General features: G+C 45.3%; 1 protein-coding gene and 1 long non-coding RNA gene across 3 annotated transcripts; one reads left to right on the forward strand and one right to left on the reverse strand.

Moving 5' to 3' along the window:
- Positions 1-1,212: 1,212 nt before the first annotated feature.
- On the reverse strand, positions 1,213-12,864 carry LOC131380792 (uncharacterized). Its single transcript, XR_009208992.1, has 3 exons — positions 12,783-12,864; positions 3,264-3,370; positions 1,213-1,337 (listed from the first exon to the last, which is right to left on the reverse strand). It is a non-coding gene; the product is annotated as an uncharacterized LOC131380792 (long non-coding RNA).
- Positions 12,865-13,063: 199 nt separating this feature from the next.
- Positions 13,064-14,381, forward strand: PMIS2 (PMIS2 transmembrane protein). 2 transcript variants are annotated; one of them, XM_058425383.1, is made up of 2 exons: positions 13,064-13,448; positions 13,931-14,381. In XM_058425383.1, the coding sequence occupies exons 1-2, from the start codon at positions 13,167-13,169 to the stop codon at positions 14,054-14,056; spliced, it is 408 nt and encodes a 135-aa protein (XP_058281366.1). In that variant the 5' UTR covers positions 13,064-13,166; the 3' UTR covers positions 14,057-14,381. The 2 variants fall into 2 exon arrangements, with proteins under 2 accessions (XP_058281366.1, XP_058281365.1); XM_058425382.1 differs by having other exon boundaries at positions 13,069-13,448; positions 13,901-14,381.
- Positions 14,382-24,380: the final 9,999 nt, after the last annotated feature.

Genomic DNA, 24,380 nt, shown 5'->3' on the forward strand with positions numbered 1-24,380 from the left:
TTGGAATGCAGTGGTGCAATCATAGCTCACTGCAGCCTCAACCTCCTGGGCTCAAATGATCCTCCTGCCTCAGTAACTAGGACCACAGGCATGTGCCACCACACCTGGATAATTATTATTATTTTTTTTTTTTTTGTAGAGGTCTCACTATGTTGCCCAGTCTGGTCTTGAACTCCTAGCCTCAAGCAATCCTCCTGCCTTGGCCTCCCAAAATGTTGGGACTACAGGCTTGAATCACTGTGTCCGGCCACTCCTCTATTTGTTGTTGTTGCCAGTTTGAATGCCTGATGGGTTCAATATATAGTGTGTGGGTCTCACATCCAGATTGAATATAAGTGTAATGGGCAGATTTATCATTATTAGGAGGCTACTGTACATTAGATCCAGGCTGGCCCCTGAGGGCCACATGGTAACTAAGGCAGACAAGACCACAGCTATCCTGGAATTCTAGGGAGAGAAAGAAGAAAAACATCTAAATAATGGAAATAATTATTATATGATATGATTATAATTATATTTTATTACTTATATTATATTATATTATAATAATTATTATTGAGATAGGGTCTTGCTCTGTCACCCAGGCTGGAGTGCAGCAGCATGATCTTGGCCCACTGCAGCCTCCACCTCCTGGGCTCAAGTGATCCTGCCTCAGCCTCCCAAGTAGCTGGGATCACAGGTGCACACCACCACACCCAGCTAGTTTTCATATTTTTTGTAGAGACAGGGTTATAAAAGAAATTATTTCAGAACCAAGAGCTATGGAGGAAATAACTAAAATGAGGAGGGAGAAGGACTCTGGAAGATCACAAGGAACCGGGGGATGAGGCTGAATAAACAGGAAAGGCCCCTCTGAAAAGAGAACATCTGAGCTGATACTTGAAGTAAAAAGGGAGCCAGCCACCAGGGGATCCTGGGGGAAAAGAGTTCCAGGCAGGGAGAACAGCAAATGCAAAGGCCCTGAGGTGGGAAGGAAGTTGTTGAGAACAGGAACAGAAGCAAGGGCAGTGCAGCTGGACTCAATAATTGTTCAAGATGCATGGGCAGCACACACCACTGCATGTATTCAAACACACATGCAATCTGCAAGCCAGCAAGTGCCCCCCTTAGAATTATTTCATTTGGAATGTTTTTAACATTTTCTTTATTTTGTATTAACAGCCCCATGTGTGGTGCTGGAGAAGACCCTGAGCAACTGAGTGGAGTATCTGTGCTCCTCCCCTTGAAGAATTAGGTTGAATGCTGAAGGGTCTATCTGCTGGTGGTTCCTTGGCTAGGGGTTTCTTCAGTCAAGTGTTTCCCTTGGCTTTGCCAGGCCATCAGAAAAAGGTGAAAGTCTGTCAAATGAGGAGGAAAGCACTCAAGATTTTGGAAATACTCACCCAAGTGGTCCGTACTGGAAACTTCTCAGCTGTAACCACTTTGTTTGTTTGTTTGTTTGTTATCTTTTCCCAGTATTTGGACATGGAAAGGAGATGTGCCTTTATGATGTCGGCTCTGGGAGGCCACTGGTGATGGGAATACTGGGGCCAAGATTAGCTGTGTGTGGTGGTGCGTGCCTGTGGTCCCAGGTATTTGGGAGGCTGAGGTGGGAGGATCGCTTGAGCCTGGGAGGTCAAGGCTGCAGCGAGCCAGGATCGCACCACTGCACCCCTGCCTAGGTGATAGAGCAAGAGTTTGTCTCAAAAAAAAAAAAAAAAATTGAACAACTGGAGCTAAAAGTTAAAATTTTCCCGCTCCAGCGCATGAAGTTTGAGGCTGCAGGCATTAGGTAAGGCACTGGACAGGACAGTGCGAAGGCTTGGGGACTGACCAGCCTTGATGGAGAAAGCCAGGAGTTGGGGAAGAATCAAACCCAATCATGGTTTTCAAAGTGTTTTCCAGAGACTGGCAGTGTCAAAATCACCTGGGAATCTATTAGAAATACAAATTCTTGAGCCCCACCCCAGATCTACTGAATATGAAATTATAGTGGTGACGCCCAGCGATCTGTGTTTTAACAAACCCTCCACAGAATTCTGATGCAAGTTAAAGAACAACTGTAATTTGGGCTAGGGGAATGAATGAGAAAGAGCAAAGTGGCAAGTTCCCTCTAAGAGCCTCACTCTAACCTTTGGGCTTTGTCTTTAGGAGGTGTCCTGCATTATGAAGGTACAGAGGCTCAGCTTGGTCCCGCACGGAGCTTGATGTCCACTTTCTTCCCAGAAACCAAGATGGCAAAGTTCTAAGCTGCGATGTTCTGAGCCCAAATAAGAGAACCCCTAAATCTCCACATTTTCACCTGGCAACAGGAAACTTTCTGTGGCCTGGGCAGTTACCATGGTGAAGCAAAGCCTCTCCTGCTCATCTTCCAACTGGCCCTAAGCTCTAAGATCCAAAGCCCTTGAAAGTCCCCCCCTCCATTCAGCAAATCCTAATCCTATTCTTTCCTTGAGTTTGTTTTTTTTTGTTTAATTTTTTTCTTTCCATAGGTTTTTGGGAACAGGTGGTGTTTGGTTACATAAGTAAGTTCTTTGGTGGTGATTTGTGAAATTTTGGTGCACCCATTACCTGAGCAGTATACACTGCATCCAATTTGCTTCCCACCCTTCCCCGAGTCCCCAAAATCCACTGTGTCATTCTTATGCCTTTGCATCCTCATAACTTAGCCCCTACTTAAAAGTGAGAACATACAATGTTTGGTTTTCCATTCCTGAGTTACTATTATAACTCAGATAGAATAATAGTCTCCAATCCCATCCAGGTTGCTGTGAATGCCATTAATTCATTCCTTTTTATGGCTGAGCAGTATTCCATCATATATATATATATATCACAGTTTCTTTATCCACTCATTGATTGATGGGCATTTGGGTTGGCTCCACATTTTTGCAATTGCAAATTGTGCTGCTATAAACATGTGTGTACATTTGTGCTGCTATAAACATGTGTGTACAAGTAGCTTTTTCATATAATGACTTCTTTTCCTTTGAGTAGATCCCAGTAGTGGGATTGCTGGATCAAATGGTAGTTCTACTTTTAGTTCTTTAAGGAATCTCCACACTGTTTTCCATAGTTGTTGTACTAGTTTACCTTCCCACCAGCAATCAGGGAAATGCAAATCAAAACCACAATGCGATACCACCTTATTCCTGCAAGAATGGCCATAATCAAAAAAATAAAAAATAAATAGATATTGGCATGGATGGAGTGAAAAGGGAACACTTTCCTTGGGTTTTAACTCCAGACTGGCTCCTTAGCTGTTTTTCTGGCGGGGCTCTTACCACATTTCCCACGGCCATTGGCTGTGTGCTCCTGCATACTTGGATGCTCCTCTCCTGCCTGGGCCCCACCAGGACCCCTGAGATCCAGGAGCTGTGGCTTTTGGGGGCTGATAGAGAAGAAACAGGGAGCTATGAGAAGGCCAATGGCAGAAACCAAGAGAGTTTCAAGAAAGCAAGAAAGAGAAACCAGCTCTGAAAGCAGCAAAAGGAACAATGGGAAAAAATAAAATAGTTTCACGTAACCTAAAAACACATGTTGAGTCTTCTAATCAAATTGAAAGCACTTGCTAGTGTCAGAGGCATGTGAACCAGAGCAACTCCATCTTGAATGGGGCTGAGTAAAATGAGGCTGACATCTACTGGGCTGCATTCCCAGACAGTTAAGGCATTCTAAGTCACACGATGAGATAGGAGGTTGGCACAAAGTACAGATCATAAAGACCTTGCTGATAAAACAGGTTACAGTAAAGAAGCCAGCTAAAACCCATCAAAAACAAAATGGTGATGAGAGTAACCTCTGGTCATCCCCACTGCTCATTATACACTAATTAGAATGTATTAGCATGCTAAGAGACACTCCCACCAGCGCCATGACAGCTTACAAATGCCATAGCAACATCAGGAAGTTACCCCATATGGTCTAAAAAGAGAAGACATGAATAAGCCACCCCTTGTTTAGCATACCATCAAGAAATAACCATAAAAATGAGCAACCAGCAGCCCTCGGGACTGCTCTGTCTATGGAGTAGCCATTCGTTTGTTCCTTTAGTTTCCTAATAAACTTGCTTTTGCTTCACACTGTGGAGTCATCCTAAATTCTTTCTTGCATGAGATCCAAGAACCCTCTCTTGGGGTCTAGATCGAAACCCCTTTCCTGTAACACTAGGAATTTATAGGTATGCACAATAAATCTATACATATTGTTGTCAAAATTGTTAATTCCAAAGATAAGGACAAAGTTTCATAAGCTTGTGAACTGAACAAACAAGTTTATTTATATGGAGAGAGAATTAAACAATCTATAGACTATTAAGAGAAATGCAAGGAATTTAATAACACAGTAGACATTTTAAATGATTAAAGAAGGGGAAAAATGAATACAGCCTGAGCAGGAATGTCTATAGTACTATCAGGAAAATTAGACTCTAAGACAAAAACTGTTACTTGAGATAATCAGAATATTTTATAATGCTAAACAGTCAATTCATTGGGAAGATATAACAACTAGAAACAAATATGCACCTGGCCCCAAAATACAAGAAGCAAAAACTGACAGAATTAAAGACAGAACCAGCCAAACAACAATAATAGTTGGAGACTTCCATATTCCTTTCTCAATAATGGATAAAACAACTAGACAAAATCTACAAAGTCTGGGTTTTTAACTCCAGACTGGCTCCTTAGCTGTTTTTCTGGCGGGGCTCTTGCCACATTTCCCACGGCCATTGGCTGTGTGCTCCTGCATACTTGGATGCTCCTCTCCTGCCTGGGCCCTACCAGGACCCCTGAGATCCAGGAGCTGTGGCTTTTGGGGGCTGGTAGAGAAGAAACAGGGAGCTATGAGAAGGCCAATGGCAGAAACCAAGAGAGTTTCAAGAAAGCAAGAAAGAGAAGCCAGCTCTGAAAACTTAACACTATAAACCAATTAAAGCTAATTGACATCTTTAGAATGCCCCACCCAATAGCAATACAATACACATTGTTCATGAGCACACATGGAACATTCTCCAAGATAGACAGTGTGCCTGGCCATAAAACTAGTATCAGGCCAGGCACGGTGGCTCACTCCTGTAATCCCAGCACTTTGAGAGGCCGAGGCGGGCAGATCACCTGAGGTCGGGAGTTCAAGACCAGCCTGACCAACATGGTGAAACCCTGTCTTTACTAAAAATACAAAATTAGCTGGGCATGGTGGCACATGCCTGTCATCCCAGCTACTCAGGAGGCTGAGGCAGGAGTATCTCTTGAACCCAGGAGGCAGAGGTTGCAGTGAGCTAAGATTGCCTCATTGCACTCCAGCCTAGGCCACAAGAGTGAAACTCCGTCTCAAAAAAAAAAAAAAAGTATCAATAAATTTTAAAAGATTGAAAGTATACAGTTATAATTTCCAAGCACAATGGAATAGAATTTGGAACAACAATAGAAATAAATTGTTGCCTCATCTCTAGAAAAAAATTTTAGAAATTAGCTGAGCGTGGTGGCACGCACCTCTAGTCCCAGCTACTTGGGAGGCTGAGGTGGGAGCAGGACCTCTTGAGCCTGGGAGGTCAAGGCTGCGGTGAGCCAGGATCCTGTCACTGCACTCCAACCTGAGCAACAGAGCAAGACCTTGCCTAAAAAAAAAAAGAAAAGAAAAAAAAGAAAAAGAAAAGAAATTTGGGAAATGTGCAAATAAAAAGTCACAATGAAGATTAGAAAATGTTTAGAGATGAATGAAAATGAAATCACATTATACAAACATGTATGAGACGCAGCTGAAACTGTGTTTAAATCAAAATTTATAGCTGTGAGCACCTATAGTAAAAAATAGAGCAACCTCAAATCAACAACCTAACTTTCCACCTGGAAAATATCAAAAAAGAAGATCAAACTAAACCCAAAACAAGCAGAAGGAATTAATAATGATTAGATGGGAAGTAAATGAAACAGAAAGCACACAGAAGGGAAACCCAGTGAAAACAAAAGTTGGTTCTTTGAAAAGGTCCACCAAATTGACAAACCTTAGCTAGACTTACCAAGAAAAAATACATAAAATTTCAAAATCAAGAATGGAAAACAGGACATCACTACACACTTTACAAAAACTAAAAAGATTAAAGAGAAATATGGCCGGGCGTAGTGGCTCATGCCTGTAATCCCAGCACTTTGGAAGACAGAGGCAGGCAGATAGGTCACCTGAGGTCAGGAGTTCCAGACCAGCCTGGGCAACATGGTGAAACCCTGTCTCTACTAAAAATACGAAAAATTAACTGGGCATGGTGGCACGCACCTGTAATCCCAGCTACTCGGAAGGCTGAGGCAGAAGAATCTCTTAAACCTGGAAGGCGGAGGTTGCAGTGAGCCAAGATTGTGCCACTGCACTCCAGCCTAGGCAACAGAGCGAGACTCCATCTCGAAAATTTAAAAATAAATAAATAAAGGGGAATATCACGAACAACGTATGGCAATAAATTAGACAGCTTAGATGACAGGTAAAAATTCTTAGAAAGACAAATTACCAAAACCAACTCAAGAAGAAATAGAAAATCTGAATAGATGTATAACAAATAAAAAGAGATTTGTAATTTAAAACACTCCCGCAAAGAAAAGCTCAGGCCTAGATGGTTTCATTGGTGAATTTCACAAAACATTAAAGCATAAATAATATTAATTCTTCACAATCTGTTCCAAAATATGGAGAAAGGGAGCACTTCCAAGCTTATTATATGAGGTCAGTATTACCCTAATATCAAAGCCAGACAGTGGCAACTCAAGACAACTAGAGACCAATCTCTTTCATAAATATAGATATAAAAGTCATTAGTAAAATATCAGTAAGCCCAATACAGCAATATATAAAAAGGATTATACACCATGATCAAGTGGGATTTACCCCAGAAATGCAAGATTGGTTTAACTTCTGAAAATCAATTAATGTAACACACCATAGTAAAAGAATAAATTTTATTCATTTATTTTAAAGATGGGGTCTCACTCTATCACCCAGGTGAGATCGTAGCTCACTGCAGCCTCAAACTCCTGGGCTCAAGCAATCCTCCTGCCTTGGCTTCCCAGAGTGTTGGGATTACAGATGTGAGCTGTTGCACCTGCCCCTGTAAAAGAAGACACTTTTTTTTTTTTTTTTGAGATGGAGTCTCACTCTGTCGCCCAGGCTGGAGTGAAAGACTAATTTCCGGCCGGGCGCGGTGGCTCACGCCTGTAATCCCAGCACTTTGGGAGGCCGAGGCAGGCGGATCACGAGGTCAGGAGATCGAGACCATCCTGGATAACACGGTGAAACCCTGTCTCTACTAAAAAATACAAAAAAATCAGCCGGGCGTGGTGGCGGGCACCTGTAGTCCCAGCTACTCGGGAGGCTGGGGCAGGAGAATGGCGTGAACCTGGGAGGTGGAGCTTGCAGTGAGCCGAGATCATGCCACTGCACTCCAGCCTGGGTGACAGAGCAAGACTCTGTCTCAAAAAAAAAAAAAGAAAAAGAAAAAGAAAAGAAATACTAAATTCTTCCTGGCTAAGATAGGGAACCAAACAAGAATGTTCATTCTCACCACTTCTATTCAACGGTATAGTGGAGGTCCTAGCCAGTACAATTAGTCAATGAAAAGAAATAAAAGGCATCCAGGTTGGAAAGGAAGAAGAAAAAAAACTGCTTTGATCCACAGCTGACTTAAATTGCATGTAGAAAATTCTAATGAATCCACAAATAACTACTAGAAGAAATGAGTCCAGCAATGTTTCACAAGAAAATATCAATATCCAAAAATCAATTGTATGTCAATAAGCTAGCAATGAACAATCAAAAAATGAAATTAATAAAATGAATTCATTCCCAATAGGATCAAAAAGAATAATAAATTCGGGCTGGGTGCGGTGACTTATGTCTGTAATCCCAGCACTTTGTTAGGCCGAGGCGGGCGGATCATCTGAAGTCAGGACTTCAAGACGAGTTTGGGCAACATGGTGAAACCCTGTCTCTACTAAAAAAATACAAAAATCAGCTGGGCATGGTGGCGGGTGCCTGAAATCACAGCTACTTGGGAGACTGAGGCAGGAGAATTGCTAGAACCTGGGAAGTGAAGGTTGCAGTGAGCCACAATCGTGCCACCGCAGCTTGGGTAACAGAGAGAGACTCCATCTCAAAAAAAAAAAAAAAAGAAGAAGAAATTGAATTTAAAAAAAGTAATAAATTTAACAAAAATACAAGAGTTGTACAATAAAAACTATAAATCTTGGCTAGGCACGGTGGCTCACGCCTGTAATCCTAGCACTTTGAGAGGCTGAGGTGGGCGGACCATGAGGTCAGGAGATCGAGACCATCCTGGCTAACACGGTGAAACCCCGTCTCTACTAAAAATACAAAAAATTAGCCGGGCGTGGTGGCAGGCACCTGTAGTCCCAGCTACTCGGGAGGCTGATGCAGGAGAATGGCGTGAACCTAGGAGGCGGAGCTTGCAGTGAACCGAGGTCGAGCCACTGCACTCCAGCCTGGGTGTCAGAGCAAGACTCCGCCTCAAAAAGACAAACAAACAAACTAGAAATCATTCCTTTAAAAATTTAAAGATCTAAATAAATGGAGTGGCATCCCATGTTCATGGTTTGGAAAACTCAATATTAGCAAAATGGCAGTACTCCCCTAATTGACCTAAAGAGGCAATGCAATCTTTATCGAAACCTCAACTGGCTTGTTTTTTTGCAGAATTTGACAAGTTGATCCTAAAAGTCATGTGGAAATGCAAAGGATGCAGAATAACCTAGCAATGTTGAAAAAGTAAAATAAAGTTGGAGGACTTCCAATTACCAATTTCAAAATTTATTCCTGATTACAAAGCTATAGGAATAAAGACAGGGTGATACTGGCATAAGGATGGACATATAGCTCAATGAAGCAAAATTGAGAGTCCAGAAATAACTTTCATATTTATGGTCAAATGATTTTTGACAAAAGTGGCAAACCATTCAATGTGAAAAGGAGATCCAACAAATGGTGCTAGGACAATTATTGGATCTCTCCTTTTTTTGGACAGCACCTCGCTCTGTCACCCAGGCTGGAGTGCAGTGGCATGATCTCAGCTCACTGCAACCTCTGCCTCCCGGGCTCAAGCGATTCTCCTGCCTCAGCTTCCCAAGTAGCTTAGGGCTACAGGTACCCACCACCGCGCCCAGCTAATTTTTGTATTTTTAGTAGAGACAGGTTTCACCATGTTGGCCAGGCCAATCTTGAACTCCTGGCCATTATTTTCAAATGATTCTCACATGCTCTGAACCCCACTCATTCATCATTATTATCTTTTTTTTTTTCTTGAGACAGGGTCTCCCTCTGTTGCCCAGGCTGGAGTGGAGGAGTGCGACCATGGCCCACCATGGTCTCAAATTCCTGAGCAAAAGCAATCCTCCTATCACACCCTCCCATGCAGCTGAGAATACAGAAGCCTGCCCTCAGAGCCAGATATATATATATATATATACACATACATATATATACATATATATATGTGTATATATATGTGTGTGTATATATATATATGTGTGTGTATATATATATTTTTTTGTTTGTTTGTTTGTTTGTTTTTCTAGGGATGTGGTCCCACTGTATTGATCGGGCTAGGTTTCAAACTCCTGGTCTCATGCGATCCTCTCCCCTCAGCCATCATCACCTTATAGAGTGCACATTTTGTGCCACGCACTGTTCAAAACCACTTACATACATTAATTTAATCCTCACAATGAAATGAGAGAGAAATAATTATTATTCCCATTTTAAAGATGAGAAAACTGGTACACAGAGAGGTTTTGATTGCACAAGGTGATATTGCTAGTTAGTGGCATGGCGGGGATCCAAACCTAGGTAGTATAGTTCCAAGGTGTGTTTATTCAGCCCATGTTTACTGAGCACCTATTACTATGTGTTGGGCTCTGCTCTAGGTGTTAGAGCTATAGACAGTACAAATGAACTACCTCACCCCCATTAAGACATCTCTCCTGGCTGGGCATGGTGGCTCATTCCCGTAATTCTAGCACTTTGGGAGGCCAAGGTGGGTGGATCACTTGAGGTCAGGAGTTCGACACCAGCCTGGCCAACATGGTGAAACCCCATCTCTACTAAAAATACACAAATAAGCCAGGCATGGTGGTGGGCACCTGTAATCCCAGCTACTCGGGAGGCTCAGGCAGGAAAATCACTTAGAACCCGGGAGGTGGAGGTTTCAGTGAGCCAAGATTGCACCATTGCACTCCACCCTGGGCAATAAGAGCAAAACTCCATCTCAAAAAAAAAAAAAAAAAAAAAGACATCTCTCCCATATCTCTCTCTTATTGAGACATGGTCTCTCTCACCTTTCCCACCAAATTTTTTCTTTAAAGAAACAAAATCCTTTGATCACTCAGCCCCCTCAAGTTGTGAATCTGGTTTTCGGTTTTTAATTCCAGAGACAACAAAGGGGGCAGAACATAGACCCATGCTACCATCTTGACAGAGTCTCCATTTCAGTTCCATATGCTCAAGTCTCTCCTATCTTTAAAACAAACAAGCAAAATCATCATTCTCACCCTTTTGCATCTACCCTAGTCCTGCCTTTCTTGGCTCTTCATAGGCAAACTTTTTTTTTTTTTTAATGAAGTCTCACTCTGCCACCCCAGCCTGGAGTGCACTGGCACGATCTTGGCTCACTCCAAACTCCACCTCCCGGGTTCAAGCAATTTTCTGCCTCAGCTTCCCGAGTAGCTGGGATTACAGGCACCCGCCACCACACCTGGCTCCTTGTCTGGCTAAATTTTGTATTTTTAGTAAAGACGGGGTTTCACCATCTTGGCCAGGCTTATCTTGAACTCCTGACCTGGTGATCCACCCAACTCAGCCTCCCAAAGTGCTGAGATTACAGGCATGAGCCACCGCACCCAGCCATAGGCAAAATTCTTGAAGCAAATGTGTACACTGTCTCCAATTCCACACCTCACACTCAATCCATGGCTCTCTGAAACCAGGTGTTGGCTTACAACATTCCAGAAACTGGAACCCGTGTTCTTCTCAGCTGTGGCACTGCTCTCCTTACTCTTTTGCCTCCAAGCTCTTGGAAGAAATGTCTACATTGTCTATACTACCCCTTTCTTGATCACTGCCTGGATCCCTGCACTACGGCCACTGCTTCTGCTGATCCTCTGATACTGCCCTTACCAAAGGAGCTAATTCATTCCCGCCTTCAGAGCTGGAGTACATGTCTCAGGGCTTGACACACTTGTCCATGTGCTCGTTTCTAAGCCTGTCGTAGTTTGTTTGTTCCACCATCCAAGGGACTTGCCAGCAACCAATACACATGCTTCATCTCACCCAACATTCACTTCTGTCTTCCCCCACCTCGGCGCCCCATGTTCTGTTGTCCTGAAATATCCACTTGGCCCTTTGAAAGGCTCTGAATCCATTTCCTCCGTGAAGAATATCCTGACTTCTGGATTGCATGTGTTGTCACTGTTCTTCTAACTACTTCTAGGTCCAGGACTGGTCTTACATACACAGGTTGTGTCTTGGACAAGCCATACTGAGGTCTACATTTGTGGACTGCACAGTGTCACCTCCCACCCCCTCCCAACTTCCTGAAAAGTGGCTCCTCAAACCCTCTACTCCACTAGAACCACCAGCTAAAGGAAGCATCAGCTAAAACCCCACAGTATTAGCATTCATTAAAAGCTCCTACCTGAATCAGCAATTACTATGGTATTTGAAAATGTTTTCTAATGGTGCATAAGAAATTCCCACACAGGTATTAACTCACAGTTCTGTAGGTCAGAATGGCTGCTTCTCTGCTCAGAATCTACCAAAGCTAAAATTAAGGTGTCAGCTGGGCTGGGTTCTCATGTGGAGTTCAGGATCCTCTTCCAAATGAATGTGATTACGGCAGGATTCACATCCTTGCTGTTGCAGTACTAAGGACTCCGTTTCCTTGCTGGCTGTCAGCTGGGAGCCATTCTCAGCCAGAGGCTGCCTGGATTCCTCCCTGCGTGGCCCCGGTGACATCTTCATGCCAGCAATGGAGACCTTTGCTTGCCTCCAATCTCTCACACCTGAAACCTCTGTTGCCAGGAAGACTCAGTCCCTTTCAAGAACTCACCTCATTAGGTGAGGCCCACAGAGGATATTCTCCCTAACTTAAAGTTAACTGATTTCAGACCCTACCTACGTCTGCAAGACGCCTTCCCAGCAGCATACAGGCTAGTACTTGACTGAGTGACTGGAGAAGGAGTGTGTACACCAGGGAGCAGGAATCTTGGGGTCATCTCAGAGTTCTGCCTACCACATTGGGGATTTCCTGTTCCATCGTTCCATTAGGTTGTGTTCTACTTTAAGAAAGATCTTCCCCCTTTTCCCCTTCTTTCTCTATTCTTTCCTTTTTTCTTTCTGTCAGCATAAACCAAGGAATTTTTTTTTTTTTTTTGTCTTTTTTCTTGAGATGGAGTCTCACTCTGTCACCCAGGCTGGAGTGTGCAGTGTGATCTCGGCTCACTGCAACCTCCGCTTCCCAGGTTCAAATGATTCTCCTGCCTCAGCCTCCCTAGTAGCTGGGATTACTGGCGCCCGCCACCACACCCGGTTAATTTTTGTATTTTTAGTAGAGACGGGGTTTCACCACGTTGGTCAGGCTAGTCTCGAACTCCTGACTGCAGGTAATCCACCCGCCTCGGCCTCCCAAAGTGTTGGGATTACAGGCATAAGCCACCGGGCCCAGCCGGAATTCATTTTTAATTCAAGACTTTACAATCCACTTCTGACACTACTCATTTTCCTCCCCTCAGTAAATCTCTTATTCTTACTGGGCGTGTCTAGTTTCTCTCTTCCGCAACTCCTGGGAGACCCTCCTGACATCGCCCATCCGCGCAGCCTGCAGAGAGAGATCAGTGGGAGGAGGAGGAGCCGAGAGCCACCACTTAGGCTTCCAACCGATCCCTACCAGGGTGGGCGCAGCCCACTTCCTGATTGGCTGCACTCTCTGCGTCTTGGGGTGGGAGAGAACGGCGGGGCCACGCCCCCTAACTAGGCAGCCAATCAGGACGTGGGGTGCTGGTTTCTCCATTGTGAAGCTTCAGCCTTTGATGGTTTGAGTCCTGGGAGTCTGGTTAGTACAAGGCGAAGCCTACTGGGTCTGGCGCTCCGTTTTCAAGACACTCAGAGTCCGTCTTTGTCTGAGGGGAAAGGTCATGGCCCTGAAACCACCTCCTGCCACCCAGCCTGCTCCCAACGCGCCAGCTACCCCAGGCGCCCCCACTACCACAGGTGATCCAGGTGCTTCAGCTGCCCTAGGTGCTCCCCTTACCACAGGTGGTCCAGGTGCCCCAGCTGAGGTGCCCAAAGAGCCGCAAGAGCCTACACAGACACCAGAGGAACTAGCATTTTACGCCCCAAACTACCTATGTTTGACCATCTTTGCTATACTTTTATTCCCTCCATTTGGATTGGCAGCTTTGTACTTCTCTTACCAGGTAAAATAATGCCCACGTCATAGCCCCTTTCCTTTTTTTTTTTTTTTCTTTTTGAGACCCAGTCTCACTCTGTCTCCCAGGCTGGAGTGCAGTGGTGCAATCTCGGCTCACTGCAATCTCTGCCTTCCTGGTTCCAGCGATTCTCCTGCCTCAGCCTCCTGAGTAGCTGGGATTACAGACACGGGCCACAGCGCCCGGCTCATTTTTGTATTTTTAGTAGAGACGGGTTTTGCCATGTTGGCCAGGCTGGTCTCGAACTTCTGACCTCAGGTGATCCACCCACCTCGGCCTCCCAAAGTCCTGAGATTACAGGCATGAGCCAAGCCACTGCGCCCAGCCTACCCTGTCCTCCATTTGGCCCCTGCATCTGCTCCTGTCCCGGGACCTGCATAGGGGCTTTCCCTCAGTGACTGCCGGTCTCCAACCGTTCTCCCTGGGGTTCCTGGACACAGAAACCCACATCTATGCTTCCACCCCTACAGACTATGAAGGCCAACCAGAACAGCGAATGGGAAGAGGCTTACATCAACTCAGGCCGAACTGGTTGGTTCGGTGCATTCGCGGTAATGATCGGCTTAGGTATCATTTATGGCTTGGTCCTATATTAATGAAGGCTAGGCATAGCAACCCAGGGGTCCGCTCCCCAACCGAGCCACTCACCAAAACACTAACCAGCCAAGTCAGCCATCAGGCAAGAAACTCAACTGCTGAGACATCTAGCCAAGAAATCCTCCAACCAAAGAACTCAACATTCAAGAAACCCACCAACCCAGGAACACCCAGACCACCTGCCTGTGCTACTTCAACTCACTCAGCTCCAGGGCTGTCTTCATCTACCCTAGGGGTCCACACTTCATGCCCCAGATCCCTTTAGCTCCTTGACACTGGGCTGTTCTTTCAGAGGAATCTTTAAACCAAAAAACTGGAATGGAATGTTCTGGTTTCCTGTGGTGTGTGTGTACGTGTGTGTGTCAACATGCCCATGATTGTTTTCTGGGTCAGTGGTCAGTATCTGTGTTTCCCTGGAGCTGTTTCCTAGACTGTGAAAATCAGAATGTCCCAGTGGGGGAGCCCACAGACATAGAATTCAGGCAGATGTCAGTTAAAAACTTACCTCTGACACTGAAAAACTGTATAGCCCTGAACAGATAACTTTTTCTTGAGCATAGTTCCTTTGCCTGTAAAGCAGGCATAATTGCCAAGGTGGGGATGATATTTAGAAATCTGAATTGATGTTTATTCTCTAGGAGTCTTCTAATTTGAGCTGGGATTGGAGATGTCTAGTGTCTCAGAGCAGCAATAAGAAAACAGAAACCTCTTCCAGCTTCTGACATCCAAATGTCAAGCTCTTAGGGGAAGAATGGAAAGTCCTCAAGAAATGCAAATAGCTTTGGCAGAATAGCTGATGAAGACCACCTCTCCCCCCTCCAGAAAAGCATTGGTTCCCCATTCATGGAAAAGGGAATGTGGAGAGAGATTAGATAATAGTACATCCATGAGGTTCCTGGAACCCGCATCTGAGGAAGAGCGGTGTCAGAGACCCCAGCTGTTATCTGTATTCCCTCCTCACAGATAAGGTCTAGAAAGGCTCCAAGTTCTCAAAGAAGATATGCTACATGGTGTAGACATTTACAAAGAAATGACCTCAGACAGCCAAGGAGGATACCCCATGGCCCAGCCTAGTGAGAAGAAGGTGGGTTCCATAGGAATCTCAAATGCCAGGTGGAGAGAGAACTATAGAGGAAAACTAGGGATAAACAGGGAGCCATCCTGCATGAATCAAAACAGAGATCTAGACTGACACTATGGGCCACAGACACCCAGGGCTGCTTCTGATGCCCAAGCTTCATGGACAACCCCAAGTTCAGAACCAGATTAATATTTAGCACAATATTTAGCAGAACTAAGTTCCCACCACCATGGAGAATGGAGATTCTCAGTAGAAATTCAATGGAGCTGCTGGGGAAGAGACTGCTCACTGTCCCCCGGAGTCCATCACCTCTTTGTCCTGGGAACATTGCCTGGCCACATCTCAGAGGTTCCCCTCTGCAGCCATGAAATGTGCTTTGGTCCTGTGGAATGTGAGCAGAACTGACATGTACCACAAACAAACCTGGCTTTTCAATGTCTCCTGGGACACTCCTCTAAACTCCTCCTCCCCTGGCCAACGGGGCAAGTGGTACCCATGTGATGATTTAGAAGGCCACATGTTGTAGACGTGGCAAAGCCCCCATTAGCCTGGGTCCCTGAATCATTCTAGGAACAGTTTCCCTTCCCCCAAATGCCTCATGTGGTCAGGCAGAAAATAGACTACCATGCTGACAAATGACATGCTTGGCCTGTTTCCATAGCCCAATCCACCCGAACCAGTGCAGATGCAGGAGAATAGAGTTCTATTTCTTGCACATCTGGGATTACAGCTTCAAGTTCATACCCAACAGAGACATCCATCTTGTTGGGTGGTTTATAGGAAATAATAATAGAAGGAAACAACGAAGGCCCTAGTCCACCTTAACTGTAACTGTTGTGATGCTGTTTGTCTCCTCTGTGGGCTTGGGTATCTGGGCAGATCCCATGTGTTTGTGGGACAATGCTCTGGGTTATGGGGATGCCTGGAGATGGGATGATGCCTAATTGTCATGTTAATGGATCTAGAGGGTTAGCCATCCCTGTCCCTCTCCAGATCCAGCCCAGGCTGGGCCTGTCACATTCAGCTGCAAAGCCATGTCAGGTTATGATGGCCCATGTCAACATCAGCAGGCAGACCCAAGTGTCATCTTCTGCTACAGGCCTTGGAAAGCCAGCCAGCCTCCTCTACTTCAGCTCCCAGACATCATCCAACTTGAATTTCACTCTCGGGCATCCAACCGGTATTTAGCACCAGGCAAACAGAAAACGAGGCCAGGCACAGTGGCTCGTGCCTGTAATTTCAATGCTTTAGGAGGCTGAGAGAGGAGGATGGCTTGAGCCCAGGACTTTGAGACCAGCCTGGGCAGCAAGTTGATAACTCTTTTCTACAAAATTTTTCAAAATTAGCCAGGCATGGTGGCACATGCCTGTAGTCTCAGTTACTCAGGAGGGTGAGGTGGGAGGATCACTTGGGCCCAGGATTTTGAGGCTGCAGTGAGTCATGATGATGCTACTGCACTTCAGCCTGGGGGACACAGCTAGACTTTGTCTCTAAAATAAATAAATGTAAAAAATAAGGCCGGGTGCAGTGGCTCACACTTGTAATCCTAGCACTTTGGGAGACCGAGGCGGGAGGATCACCTGAGGCCAGGAGTTTGAGACCAGCCTGGCCAACATGGTGAAACCCTGTCTCTATAAAAATACAAAAATTAGCTGCTGTGGTGGTGCATGCCTGTAATCCCAGCTACTCGGGAGGCTGAGACAGGATAATCTCTTGAACCCGGGGGTGGAGGTTGCAGTGAGCAGAGATTGCACCACTTCACTCCAGCCTGGGTGAATGAGTGAGACTCCACCTCAAAAAAAAACTCTTATCTGACTTTGATTGCATTACAATCAATTTAGTTATCAGTTTTGGGAGATTTAACATCTTTATGATAAGCCTTCCTATTCATAAATATGACATATCAAATAGGACTTGTACATCTTTAGCTTTATTTTATGTATTATAAGCAATCCTTTTTTCCATTACATAATCTAAAGTATTATTGGGGTAGAAGAAAGGTATTGAGTTTCCCAATGTTGATATCTTGTGTGGCGAACTTACTGAACTTTCTTGGTGTAATAATTCATCATTTCACACACTTAGATTGTCTATGCTAAATCTGAATTATTTCTTAACAATTTTAATACCTCATTATATACATATTTTTTTTAGTCCCTAGGCTAAACCTTTCAGCAAAATATGAATTAGCATCATAATCTTGTTTCCATCCTTGTATGGGTTAGTTCTATTGTTTTACTATTAAGTCAGGCAGTTGATGTAGATTTCTGATAAAAACTTCATCTTTTTTTTTTTTCTGAAGCAAACTCTGGCTCTGTCACCCAGGCTGGAGTGCAGCGGCACAATCTCAGCTCACTGCAATCTCTGCCTCCCAGGTTCAAGCGATTCTAGTGCCTCAGCCTCTATAGTAGCTGGGACTGCAGGCACGCACAACCACTCGGGGCTAATTTTTTGTATTTTTAGTAGAGATGGGATTTCTCTATGTTGGCCAGGATGGTCTTCAACTCCTGGCCTTAAATTATCTGCCTGCCTCGGCCTCCCAAAGTGGTGAAATTATATGCATGAGCCACCGTGACCAGCCAAAATTTCATCAATTTTGTTATGTTTTCTTCTATTCCTGGCTTGCCAAGATTTTTTAAATTAGAATTTTATATTGAGGCTAGGCACAGTGGCTCATGCCTGTATTTCCAGTACTTTGGGAGGCCAAGGCAGGAGAATCATTTGAGGCCAGGAATTTGAGACCAGCCTGGGCAACATAGCTAGATCTCGTCTCTACTGAAAAAAGAAAAAAAAATTAGCCAGTCATGGTACCTGTATTCTCAGCTACTCAGGAGGCTGAGATGGGAGGATCACTTGAACCCAGGAGTTAGAGGCAGCAGTGAGCCATAATCACACCCTTGCACTCCAGCCTGGGCAACACAGCGAGACCCTGTCTCAAAAAAAATTTGTGTTGAATCATACTAAATACTTTTCAGCATCTATTAACATGATCATATGACATTTTAATTCAATCCTTTAACAAAGTTATTCACAATGAACCATTCTTATACTCTTGGGAAAACCTTACTGGGTCACAATCTATTATCCTTTTTTTTTTTTTTTTTTTTAGAGACAGAGTCTTGCTCTGTCGCCCAGGCTGGAGTGCAGTGGCACGATCTTGGCTCACTGCAAGCTCCGCCTCCCGGGTTCACGCCATTCTGCTGCCTTAGCTTCCCGAGTAGCTGGGACTACAGGTGCCCATCACCACACTCAGCTAATTTTTTGCATTTTTAGTAGAGACGGGGTTTCATCGTGTTAGCCAGATGGTCTCGATCTCCTGACCTCGTGATCCGCCTGCCTCAGCCTCCCAAAGTACTGGGATTATAGGCGTGAGCCACCAAGCCCGGCCTCTATTATTCTTTTAATATGTGATGGACAGGGTTTGCTTATGCCTTATTTGGGTCCTATATAGTTTTCATTTGGCGGCTGTTCTCAGTCCTTTGCATTGGGGCAGTGCTGGCAATGCAGAATGGGTTGAGAAGCATTCCATGTGTTTCTGTGTTCTGGAAACATTTCTATGTCATGGGAATAAGCTGCTTCTTAAAAATTGGAGTGGGCCGGGCATGGTGCCTCATGCCTGTAATCCTAGTACTTTGGGAGGCTGAGGCGGGTGGATCACCTGAGGTCAGGAGTTCGAGACCAGCCTGGTCAATATGGTGAAACCCCATCTCTACTAATAATACAAAATTAGCCGGGCATGGTGGCACACAACTGTAATCCCAGCTGCTCGGGAGGCTGAGGCAGGAGAATCACTTGAACCCGGGAAGTGGAGGTTGCAGTAAGCCAAGATCACGCCATTGCACTGCAGCCTGGATAACAAGAGTGAAACTCCATCCCCAAAAAAAAAAAAAGTTGGAATGAACATGCCTGCAAAATCTCCGGGCCTGTAATCTTTTTCGTGTAGCAGATTTTGAGTACTTTGTCTTCACTATGATGGTGAAAGCAGGAACTCTTCGGAGTCAAGTGCAAGCCACTGTTATGAGTACATTCAGAGTACTGATTCTTTGGTCTCCACACTAACCCTATAGCCTGCATCCTTACAGACTGAGGATAAAGCACAGGGAGCTGGAAAGACACAGTGCAGGTCTCACAGCGAATTCACTGAGGGGCGAGGATTGGGAACCAGGAAATCTGTCACCAAAAGCCGTGTTCTTAAGCACTGGGTGGACAACACTGCCTCCCATTGACCATTAGTAGCAATTCAATCTTTTTACCTGCTGGAGTCACTTGTTAATCATTTACCTTTCTCTTAACAAATCATTTTCATTTTCGACATAGAAGCTAACTCGAAGGAGCGCCCACTGGCCCAGAGTGGTACAACTTGAGCATCAAAAATATTAATAATGGCCAGGCGCAGTGGCTCACTCCTGTAATCCCAGGACTTTGGGAGGCTGAGGCGGGTAAATCAGTTGAGGTCAGGAGTTTGAGACCAGCCCGGCCAACATGGTGAAACCTCGTCTCTACTAAAAATATAAAAATTAGCCAGGCATCGTGACAGGCACCTGTAATCCCAGCTACTCGGGAGGCTGATGCAGGAGAATCGCTTAGAACCCGGGAGTCGTAGGTTGTAGTGAGCCGAGATGGCGCCATTGCACTCCAGCCTGGGCAACAAGAGCAAAACTCCGTCTCAAATAATAATAATAATAGTAACAACAATAATAGATTTAAACACACCAAATATATATCATATTTAATGATGAAGGATGGAATACTTTCCCTATAAGATCAACAACAAGGAAAGGATGTCTGCCCTTGACACTCCTATTTGACATAGTGCTGGAAGTTCTAGTCACTGCAAGAAAAAAAGGCAAACAGGGCCCGGCGCAGTGGCTCATGCCTGTAATCCTAACACTTTGGGAGGCAGGAGGATCACTTGAGACTAGGAGGTCAAGACCAGCCTGGGCAACACAGCATGACCCCATCTCTACAAAAAAATATTAAAAAATTAGCCAAGCTTGGTGGCACATGCTTGTAGTCCTACCTACTCAGGGGGCTGAGGCAGGGAGGACACTTGAGCCCAGGACTTTGAGACTGCAGTGAGCTATGATCACACCAACACTGCACTCCAGCCTGAGGAATAGAGTGAGACTCTGTCTCAAAAAAGAAAAAAGGCATGTAGATTGGAAAGGAAGAAATAAAACTATATCTTCAGGTGACATGAGATATGGGTGTGTGTGTGTGTGTGTGTGTGTGTGTATGTGTAGTTGATGCAAAAATAATTGCGGTTTTTGCCATTAAAAGGAATGACTGCTGGGCATGGTGGCTCACGCCTGTAATCCCAGCACTTTGGGAGGGATTTTTTTTTTTTTTTTTTTTTGAGATGGAGTCTCACTCTGTCACCCAGGCTGGAGTGCAGTGGCGTGGTCTCGGCTCACTGCCAGCTCCGCCTCCCGGGTTCATGCCATTCTCCTGTCTCAGCCTCCCGAGTAGCTGGGACTACAGGCACCCACCACCATGCCCAGCTAATTTTCTGTATTTTTAGTAGAGACGGGGTTTCACCTTGTTAGCCAGGATGGTCTCTATCTGACCTCGTGATCCACCCTCCTCAACCTCCCAAAGTGCTGGGATTACAAGCATGAGCCACCGCACCTGGCCTTTTTCTTCTCTTTTCTTTTCTTTTGAGGGGGGGTGGGGGATAGAGTCTCACTCTGTCACCCAGGCTGGAGTGCAGTGGTGTGATCTTGGCTCACTGCAACTTCCGCCTCCTGGGTTCAAGCAATTCTCCTGCCTCAGTCTCCCTAGTAGCTGGGATTACAGGCACCCACCACCATGCCCAGCTAATTTTTGTATTTTTAGTAGAGACTGGGTTTCACCATGTTGGCCAGGCTGGTCTTGAACTCCTGACCTTAGGTGATCCACCTACCTTGGCCTCTCAAAGTGCTGGGATTACAGGCGTGAGCCACAGCCCTGGACGGATGTATTTTCAATGCATGTCTTTATAATGCATGTGAAAGCTAACGCATACATGCGAGACAGTGAAGGGACCAATATGGTGGAAGTTTTCCATATTCCACTTGAAGTTGCAAAATATTCAATCTAGGTAGACTACAAAATGTTTAAGTGTGTTTACCATAATCCCTAGAGCAATCACTTAAAACTTGCAAAGATATATAGTGAAAATCACAATAAATAAATTAAAATGGAGTACTTAAATAGTATTCAAATAATCCAAAAGAAAGAAGGAAGAGGGAAAACAAGGAACAAAACACAGAAAAGGGGAAATAAAAAACAAATAATAGTAGACCTAAAGCAAAACACACCAATAATCATATTTAAGGCACATGATCTAAACACACAAGTTATAAACTATTTTTGTAATGCACTTAAAAAAAAATAGCCAGAGCCGGGCGTGGTGGCTCACACCTGTAATCCCAGCACTTTGGGAGGCCAAGGCGGGCAGATCACGAGGTCAGGAGACCATTGCGGCCAACATGGTGAAACCCTGTCTCTACTAAAAATACAAAAATTAGCTGGGCGTGGTGGCACATGCCTGCAATCCCAGCTACTCGGGAGGCTGAGGCAGGAGAATCGCTTGAACCAGGGAGTCAGAGGTTGCAGTGAGCCAAGGTTGCAGTGAGCAAAGATCGCACCACTGCACTCCAGCCTGGTGACAGAGGGAGACTCCATCTCAAAAAAACAAAACAAAAAAAATAGCCAGGTTCAAAGGCTCATGCCTGTAATACCAGGACTTTGGGAAGCTGAGGTGGGCGAATCACTTGAGCCCAGGAGTTTGAGACTAGCCTGGAAAACGTGGTGAAACTCTGTCTCTACTAAAAATACAAAAATTAGCCGGGGTGGTGGTGCACGCCTGTCATCCCAGCTACTCGGGAGGCTGAGGCAGAAGAATTGCTTAAACCTGGGAGGTAGAGGTTGCAGTGAGCCGAGATTGCACCACCGCACTCCAGCCTGGGCAACAGAACAAGGCTCTGTCTAAAAAAAAAAAAAAAAAAAAAATGTAGATAGCCAACAGGTTAAAAACAGTTTCTTAGGAAAACTGATCTTATGTTTCTGCCAAAGCTTACTAACATGCTGGTAATGAACCAAAAAAGTAACAAAAGTATGCCAGTTCATAAAGTGTATGGAAAAGAAGAGCTCATATCCTTTAAAAGTAGAATGCTTACGTAGCCAGTTTCTTTTCTTTGTTTTGCTTTTTTTTTTTTTTTCTTTTCTTCGAGACTGAGTCTCACTCTGTTGCCCAGGCTGGGGTGCAGTGGCGCGATCTTGGCTCACTGCAACCTCTGCCTCCCGGGTTCAAGCGATTCTCATGCCTCAGCCTTCCAAGTAGCTGTGATTACAGGTGCCCGCCACCATACCCAGCTAATTTTTGTATTTTTAATAGAGACAGGGTTTCACCATGTTGGCCGGGCTGGTCTCCAACTCCTGACCTCAAGTAATCCACCTGCCTCGGCCTCCCAAAGTGCTGGGATTACAGGCATGAGCCACTGCGCCGGCCTGCTTTTTTTTGTTTTTTGTTTTTTTTTCCTGCTTTGTTTTTTGAGACAAGGTCTTGCTGTGTCACCCAGGCTGGAGTGCAGTGGCATAATCACAGCTCACTGCAGCCTCAAACTTCTGCGCTCAAGCCATCCTCCCGCCTCAGCCTCCCGAGAACCTGGGACTACAGGCGGACACCACCATGCCTGGCTAATTTCTTTTTCTTGTGTAAAGATGGGGTCTCGCTATATTGCCCAGGCTGGTCTCAAACTCCTGAGCTCAAACAATCCTCCCACCCAGGTCTCCCAAAGTGCTGGAATTATAGGTGTGAGCCACTGTGGCCAGTCAATTATTGTTGTTTTAAGAGTTATTTATGTATTTTGGATATTCCTTTATAAGTGTTTTGCAAGTATTTTCTCCTAGTCTGTGACTCATCTTTTCATTCTCTGTTTTTTTTTTTTAGACAGGGTCTTGCTCTGTTGCCCAGGCTGGAGTGCAGTGGCACATCCTAGCTCACTGTAGCCTCCGAACTCCTTGACTCAAGCGGTCTGCCCGCATCAGCCTCAGCCTCCCAAGTAACTGGGACCACTAGCACATGCCACCACACCCACCTAACTTAAAAAAATATTTTTTTTTTGGAGATGGGGTCTCTCTATGTTGCCCAGGCTGGTTTCAAACTCCTAGGCTCAAGCAATCCTCCTGCCTCAGCCTGCCAAAGTGCTGGGATTATAGGCACAGGCCACTACACTCGACCTCATTCTCTTAATATGTTTTAAAGGTCTCAAAAATGTTCAGAGCCCCCTGAAAAGCTCATAGACCCATGAGAGATGTGGTGTCTAACTGATTTTTTTAATAGCAAAAAAATCTCTACACAGGCAGAAGAATGGGCATATTTGGGGGAAATGGCAGCTGTTGAGAAACCAGACATCCAGAAGTCACAGCTGGCAATCCTTCCTCCAGGAAGCCCACCTGGATCGCATCAGCCCATGGCACTGTCTTCTGCCTCTCAATCCTCGAGAGGTGTCTGAAGCTGGCTTCAGCTTCTCCTGCAAACCTGTCTCAGTGGTGATCATCGTCCCCTAGGTCAGAGACCTGAGCTGCCCCATGGATGTCTCCCTGGCTCCTCACACTCCCGAGACTCCACACGGTCCTCAGCATCTCTCCCAAAACAGCTCTTCCTCACAGGTCCCTGTTTCAAAGTCCACCCCATCCAATCCCCAGGCCAGAGTCCTGAGCGTCACCCTGAATCCCCTCCCTCCCTGCAGTTCCTCAAACTTATGAGCCATTTACTCGGCCTCCTCCTCCCTGCCCCACAGCCCCACTCTGGCCCAGCACTGTCCTCACCCTCCACCCCTCATCCTGCTCCATCCTCCTCCCTGGGTACCCAGCTCTAGTCTCACCCCACCATCTTTCCCCTACTTGCTGACTCAAAAACTGTTTATTTATTTATTTATTTATTTATTTATTTTTGAGACAGAGTCTTGCTCTGTCACCCAGGCTGGAATGCAGTGGCATGACCTCAGCTCACTGCAACCTCTACCTCCTGGGTTCAAGCAATTCTCCTGCCTCAGCCTCCTGAGTAGCTGGGACTATAGGCGCAAGCCACCATGCCCAGCTAATTTTTGTATTTTTAGTAGACACAGGGTTTCACCATGTTGGCCAGGCTGGTCTTGAACCCCTGACCTCAAATGATTCGTCCACCTCAGCCTCCCAAGTGCTGGGATTACAGGCGTAAGCCACCATGCCCGGCTTAATTCAACAACTATTTCGAA

Source organism: Hylobates moloch, unplaced genomic scaffold (assembly GCF_009828535.3).
Source record: "Hylobates moloch isolate HMO894 unplaced genomic scaffold, HMol_V3 SCAFFOLD_12, whole genome shotgun sequence".
NCBI lineage: Eukaryota > Metazoa > Chordata > Mammalia > Primates > Hylobatidae > Hylobates > Hylobates moloch.